Source organism: Gigantopelta aegis, chromosome 12, assembly GCF_016097555.1.
Source record: "Gigantopelta aegis isolate Gae_Host chromosome 12, Gae_host_genome, whole genome shotgun sequence".
In the NCBI taxonomy this organism is placed as follows: domain Eukaryota; kingdom Metazoa; phylum Mollusca; class Gastropoda; order Neomphalida; family Peltospiridae; genus Gigantopelta; species Gigantopelta aegis.
The window spans coordinates 1,627,072-1,635,162 of record NC_054710.1 but is presented as its reverse complement, the minus strand read 5'-3'; the positions used below and the strand labels follow the sequence as shown (position 1 = coordinate 1,635,162).

The 8,091-nt window shown below is 44.1% G+C and overlaps 1 protein-coding gene across 1 annotated transcript in view; it reads right to left on the bottom strand.

The window, feature by feature from the left end:
• Positions 1-5,538: 5,538 nt before the first annotated feature.
• Positions 5,539-8,091, bottom strand: part of LOC121386233 — a 3,733-nt gene continuing 1,180 nt past the window's right edge. The window contains exon 2 of the mRNA XM_041517064.1: positions 5,539-5,829. Coding sequence (XP_041372998.1) covers positions 5,626-5,829 — 204 coding nt within the window. The 3' untranslated portion in view covers positions 5,539-5,625. The remainder of the gene's footprint in view (positions 5,830-8,091) is intronic.

Here is an 8,091-nt window from a genome sequence, read left to right as displayed (position 1 = left end):
TACATACATACATGCATACATACATACATATATACATGCATACATACATACATACATACATATATACATGCATACATACATACATACATATATACATGCATATATACATACATACACACACACAGACACACACACACACACACACACAGACACACACACATAGACACACACACACAGACACACACACACACAGACACACACACACACACACACACACACACACAGAGACACACACACACACACACACAAACACACACATACACACACACACACACACCGAAGCCGGTTGCTGTTCAACGTTCACATCTATGTCATATGGCAAATCAGTAAGTAAGTAAAATGTCCCTAAAGTGACACCAACGAGGCCGGTTCTTTAGTACAGTGCAACCTACATGCATACTATTATCTCAACAGTCTGTTGTGATTCCCAATGCTCCATTGACCCTGTAAGTAGCACGAAATATCCTGAGCATGTTTCACCCATTGTCTGTCCGCCTCGTGAGACTTCGATCCAGTAGGATCACAATGCGTTGCCTCTACAATCCGTCACGAGTCTTTACAATCCGTTAAGTAAGTCAGTCAGTTGACGTAGTAAGCGTCCCCATTAATAAATGAGTCAAATAAAATCGAAATTGTGTTCAGATGGCGCTCATGCTTTTCCTTTTAACTTCCCCTGCGCGTGCTGTAACCTCACCGTGGTGCAGGGGTGTAACATTATCTTTGAGAATGGCCAATACAGCACAACATTTAAATTTTGAGTAAAAGTCAATATCTGTGATATTTGTATTTTTGCACAGTTCTTTACTCTGTTTTTGTTTAAATCTTGAATTCTTATATTGATGTTGATCATCAGTTTATTTGTTTGCATTACCATAGGTTGACATCCAATAGACGATGTATTTTTCGTGCTGGGGTGTCGTTAAATATTCATTCATTCATTCATTCATTCCTTTTAACTTATTTTCGTGATTATATCCAAGTAAGGTTCAAACACGCTGCCCTAGGCTCCCACCTCAGCTAGCTGGGCTGTCTGTCCAAGACAGTGGGTTAGTTGCTAGTGTTTAGTGGTTAGTGAGAGAGAAGAGGGTGTAGTGGCCTTACACCTACCCAATGAATCGTTAAAACTCGCTCTGGGTGGGAGCGGGTACCTCAGCTATGTGGGCTGTCTGTGCAGGACAGTGGGTTAGTTGTTAATTGTTAGTCGTTAGTGAGAGAGAAGAGGGTGTAGTGGCCTTACACTTACCCATTGAATCGTTAAAACTCGCTCTGGGTGGGAGCGGGTACCTCAGCTATGTGGGCTGTCTGTGCAGGACAGTGGGTTAGTTGTTAATTGTTAGTCGTTAGTGAGAGAGAAGAGGGTGTAGTGGCCTTACACCTACCCAATGAATCGTTAAAACTCGCTCTGGGTGGGAGCGGGTACCTCAGCTATGTGGGCTGTCTGTGCAGGACAGTGGGTTAGTTGTTAATTGTTAGTGGTTAGTGAGAGAGAAGAGGGTGTAGTGGCCTTACACCTACCCAATGAATCGTTAAAACTCGCTCTGGGTGGGAGCGGGTACCTCAGCTATGTGGGCTGTCTGTGCAGGACAGTGGGTTAGTTGTTAATTGTTAGTCGTTAGTGAGAGAGAAGAGGGTGTAGTGGCCTTACACTTACCCATTGAATCGTTAAAACTCGCTCTGGGTGGGAGCGGGTACCTCAGCTATGTGGGCTGTCTGTGCAGGACAGTGGGTTAGTTGTTAATTGTTAGTGGTTAGTGAGAGAGAAGAGGGTGTAGTGGCCTTACACCTACCCATTGAATCGTTAAAACTCGCTCTGGGTGGGAGCCGGTACCGGACTGAGAACCCTATAACTACCAGCCTTATGTTCGAAGGCTTAACCACGACAGAACAGCGTGCTTGAACCTTATTTGGATACAAGCACGGAAATAAGTTGAAATGATTGAAATGAATAATAGTCAACAGTGTCGTTAAAGGAGGCCGTTCGTATTGATAATTGTATTAGTTTACATGTAGTATTTGTATTCAATGTCTATGGTCTCTGAATTCCAGACGAATCAGTATCTCACGACCAGCACTCTTTTTTTTTTGTTATTGTTCTTTGTTGTTGTTGTTTTGTTTTTGTTGTTTTTGTTGTTGTTGTTGTTGTTGCTATTTTTGTTTGTGGTTGTTTTTTGGTTGTTGTTTTTGTTTTTTGGGGGGTGAGGGGGGTGGGGGGGGTGGGGGGTAGGGGGTAAGTATATCATTTTCAAAACACTACTAGATGGAGGTTTATAAAAAGAAAGAAATATGGAGACAAAATATTGAGGAAGAAAGCCGCATCTTCAGTTACGAGTATTAGCACCATCGTGATTATTTTTGCATGTACATCTAACGCCACATCATCTCAGGAGACTCATGTCGCCCGAGTACTCAGCACCTATAGAGCTAGTCGAGCATCTGGACGGTTATACCGGCGTCGTCTGCATCGTGGTTAACACATCTAACGCCACATCATCTCAGGAGATTCTTGTCGCCCGAGTAGTCTGCGTCGTGGTTAACACATCTAATGCCCCATCATCTCAGGAGACTCTTGTCGCCCGAGTACTCAGCACCTATAGAGCTAGTCGAGCATCTGGAAGGTTATACCGGCGTCGTCTACATCTAACGCCACATCATCTCAGGAGACTCTTGTCGCCCGAGTACTCAGCACCTATAGAGCTAGTCGAGCATCTGGACGGTTATACCGGCGTCGTCTGCATCGTGGTTAACACATCTAACGCCACATCATCTCAGGAGACTCTTGTCGCCCGAGTACTCAGCACCTATAGAGCTAGTCGAGCATCTGGACGGTTATTACCGGCGTCGTCTGCGTCGTGGTTAACACATATAACGCCACATCATCTCAGGAGACTCTTGTCGCCCGAGTATTCAGCACCTATAGAGCTAGTCGAGCATCGGGACGGTTATACCGGCGTCGTCTGCGTCGTGGTTAACACATATAACGCCACATCATCTCAGGAGACTCTTGTCGCCCGAGTATTCAGCACCTATAGAGCTAGTCGAGCATCTGGACGGTTATACGGCGTCGTCTGCGTCGTGGTTAACACATCTAACGCCACATCATCTCAGGAGACTCTTGTCGCCCGAGTATTCAGCACCTATAGAGCTAGTCGAGCATCGGGACGGTTATACCGGCGTCGTCTGCGTCGTGGTTAACACATATAACGCCACATCATCTCAGGAGACTCTTGTCGCCCGAGTATTCAGCACCTATAGAGCTAGTCGAGCATCTGGACGGTTATACCGGCGTCGTCTGCGTCGTGGTTAACACATCTAACGCCACATCATCTCAGGAGACTCTTGTCGCCCGAGTACTCAGCACCTATAGAGCTAGTCGAGCATCTGGACGGTTATACCGGCGTCGTCTGCGTCGTGGTTAACACATCTAACGCCACATCATCTCAGGAGACTCTTGTCGCCCGAGTACTCAGCACCTATAGAGCTAGTCGAGCATCTGGGTTCGCGTCGTGGTACCGAAGGTACAGGGTTCGCAGCATGGTACCGACTCCCACCGAGCGCTAGTTTTAATGACTCAATGGGTAAGTGTAAGGCCACTACACCCTCTTCTCTCTCACTAACCAATACCAATTAACAACTAACCCACTGTTCTGAACGTTGAATTATTATTGGATATAAGCACGGAAATAAGTTGAACTGAAATTGACGGTTATGATCGCCCTCTGTCGTCAGAGATACCTGTATAGCGAAAACACGGAATGGCTGTCTACTATACAACAATAACCTTGCGCTTGACGCTAAATAACATTTCAATGATAATTTTCGAGTTCGCTGATAATACATATTTTACATATTAATCAACCTATGCATTTAACCGGGATGTGGGGCCAAATGGTAAAGCGTTAGCTTGATGCGCGGTCGGTCTAGGATCGATCCCCGTCGATGGACCAATTGGGCTATTTCTTGTTCCACCCCACTGGTTTAACAAGGGCCGTGGTATGTACTACCCTGTCTGTGGGATGGTGCATATAAAATATTCCTTGCTGCTAATCGAAAAGAGTAGCACATGAAGGCGACAGCGTGTTTCCTCTGTCAATATCTGTGTGGTCCTTAGCCATATGTCTGACGCCATATAACCGTAAATAAAATGTGTTCAGTGCGTCGTAAAATAAAACAATTCCTTCTTAACTGGAATGTTATTGAAAGAGGGTGCTGTCGGGTTTCTTCTTGTACTGTGTGCATTTATTACTGGTTAATGTGTGAAATATGTGTTGGAATGAAAACAAAAGGGATCCTGCTGTCTGAGCCTGATGCACCTAGTGAACCCCAATACACCCTCCACCCCTCCACCCCTCCATAGGGCGGGATTTAGCTCAGTCGGTTGAGTGCTTGCTTGAGGCGATGCGTCGCAGAATCGAACCACCTCGATGGATCCACTCAGCTGATTGTTTTTTCTCATTCCAACCAGTGCACAACAATTCGACAAAGACCGTGGTATGTGCTATCCTGTCTGTGAGAATGTACGTATCAAAGATCCCTTGCTGCATTAAGAAAAATGTAGCGAGTTTCCTCCTATGGCTACTAGTCAGAAATACCAAATGTTCGATATCCAAAAGCCGATGATTAATTAATCAACATGCTTTAGTGGTGTCGTTAAACAAAACAAACTTTAACTTTAACCCACTCCATACACTGCGATGCACCCCACCACTCCATATACAACTTTTACAAATAAACAGACAGGAAAGCACATGCCACGGCCTTTGACCAGTTGCGGTACACTGGTTGGAAGGGGAAAAAAAATCACCTGAATAGAAGCACATGAACTACAACGACAAAGCAACAAACGAAGGGGTCAAAAAAGTTAAAGTTCCAGACAACAGAGCACATACCACAGCCTTTGATATACCAGTCGTGTTTCACTAGCTGGAAAGAGAAATAGCCGAATGCGCCCACCGACAAAAGAGATCGAAAGACTATGCATCTCCACCATATGTTGCGAGATGTACCATTTCTTCACTGATCAGCCGAGTTTGATGACTATGCATCTCCACCATATGTTGCGAGATGTACCATTTCTTCACTGATCAGCCGAGTTTGATGACTATGCATCTCCACCATATGTTGCAAGATGGGCCATTTGTTCACTGATCAGCCGAGTTTGATGACTATGCATCTCCACCATATGTTGCGAGATGTACCATTTCTTCACTGATCAGCCGAGTTTGATGACTATGCATCTCCACCATATGTTGCGAGATGGGCCATTTCTTCACTGATCAGCTGAGGTTGAGGAATGTGCCAACATGTTTATTCTTCTAGCCGTCGGTCGGTCTGTCTGTCTGTATATGTCTGTCTCTCTCTCTCGATCTCTCTCTCTCTCTCTCTCTCTCTCTCTCTCTCTCTCTCTCTCTCTCTCTCTCTCTCTCTCTCTCTCTCTCTCTCTCTCTCTCTCTCTCTATGTATGTATGTGCGCGCGCGCGCATTTATATTTATATTGACATTTATACTACAGGTTGTAATAACTCAACATTAAAACAAAAACAATTCTGTTACTCTGTTTATTCGCCACAGGAAACAAAACTGGGAGTTACCTCCCTCTTTGAACGGACATGCTTCCAAATGATTGGCTTATTTCATGCAACCGGAAACCCAGCTCTCGCCGCACCACGATGGCGACGTCTGCTTGTATCGCTTCGACCCTCCGGCCCTGACGGCCAGGTAGTACACATAGGCAGCCGACCAACAGGTAGCTTTCCACCAGCTACACGTGGACCTCATGTTGGACAGGAAACTTCTATCGCACGTCTTTCGATTTGTATTTTTGGCCTTGCCCTGCAATCGAAAGTAACGTTTGTCTTCGAACCATTAGAACACACTGATTCAGAGCCGGTTTATCCTAGTAGCACACACAACACGAGCTACTTTTATTTCTCCCAGGTAATTTTCCCCTCTCCCCGAGGATGTTGTAAAATATATATCCTGGGAAGGTGGCCCCGCTGTTATTTGTACTACAGGCCCTGCGAATCCTTAAATCAGCTCTGCACTGATTTATTGATAATTGGATGGCAACCGTTTGTTAATTTGATACCCTGTACATACCCCCCCCCCCCCCCCCCCCCCCCCCCACACACACACAAACAAACTCCATTGGCTATAATTTGTAGGCTAAACATTTCGTAATTTTGACACTCTGTACATGTTTTTGCCCCCATTTTCCCTTCACATTTCAGTATTTACTCTGTAATGGACAGTAATGTGTTTTTGTTTAGCGATACCACAAGAGAACATTGCGTAATTAATAATTTGTCAAACATTTGGTAATTCTGACTAGTAGACAACACAGAAAACCCGCTACATTTTCCTAATACAACAAGGAATGTTTTATAAGCACCATCCAACAGACAGGGCAGCACATACCACGGTCTTTGATATACCGGTCGTGGTGCACTGGATGGAGCGAGAAATAGCCTAATGGGCCCACCGATGTGGATCGATTCTAGACTGAACGCGCATCAGACGAGCGCTTTACCACTAGGTTATGTTCTGCCCTCACTTTCTAACAATCACACACTCTCACATTGTTTAATTTGGTTTTAAAACTATAATTGTATACGTGTATAGCATGGTAAAGACAAACAATAACATTTGATAAGGTTGATGCCCGGTACTTGTTTACTTCACTTGTTCCTCAGGTCGCAGATACTTACCGTGCAATGGACACGGTTTAACGACAGCATTACAGGGTGTATAGCTCGAACTCGAAACCCTTACAAGACAATAGTAACACGGTTTAACGACAGCATTAGAGGGTGTATAACACCAAATCAAACCCCATACAAGTCAATAGTAACACGGTTTAACGACAGCATTAGAGTTAGTACTAAACCAAATAACTTCCGGCTGGGTCAAAGTTCGAGGTGCACCCAACTTTTGATAGAGAAGTGAACACCAAAAGTCCTGTGATTGGTTATAAATGTGAGTGTGTTGGTTGTAAAAAAAATTAGTTTCATCTGGGCTAAAAATGTATGCAATTTTATTTTATCTAGTACCACTGTGTCAAGTAGCCTTGTGCTTGGAACATGTAGGGGGTACCTGTAAAAAAAAGTACTCAAATTTTGTGCGGAACTAGGGTAGTCATAGACGCTACCCGTTATCTCAGAAATGAGCAGCTTGACACCCACTTTTTTGTGATTCACTTTAAGGGTGAGGGGTGGTAGTATTTATATCCGTGGCGTTTATGTCGATTGATATGTTGCAGGTAGGAGTTTTAGCCACATATGTTACTATTGTCGTCTATGGGATTTGATTTGGTAGTATACACCCTAGAGGGTGTATAGCACCAAATCAAACCCCATACAAGTCAATAGTAACACGGTTTAACGACAGCATTATAGGGTGTATAGCACCAACTCGAAACCCATATAAGTCAGTAGTAACACGGTTTAACGACAGCATTAGTAGGTGTATAGCACCAAATCGAAACCCATACAAGTCAGTAGTAACACGGTTTAACGACAGCATTAGAGGGTGTATAGCACCAAATCGAAACCCATACAAGACAATAGTAACACGGTTTAACGACAACATTAGAGGGTGTATAACACCAAATCGAAACCCATACAAGACAATAGTAACACGGTTTAACGACAGCATTGGAGGGTGTATAGCACCAACTCGAAACCCTTAGAAGACAATAGTAACACGGTTTAACGACAGTATTAGAGGGTGTATAGCACCAAATCGAAACCCATACAAGACAATAGTAACACGGTTTAACGACAACATTAGAGGGTGTATAGCACCAAATCGAAACCCTTAGAAGACAATAGTAACACGGTTTAACGACAACATTAGAGGGTGTATAACACCAAATCGAAACCCTTAGAAGACAATAGTAACACGGTTTAACGACAACATTGGAGGGTGTATAGCACCAAATCGAAACCCATACAAGACAATAGTAACACGGTTTAACGACAACATTAGAGGGTGTATAGCACCAAATCGAAACCCATACAAGACAATAGTAACACGGTTTAACGACAACATTAGAGGGTGTATAGCACCAAATCGAAACCCATACAAGACAATAGT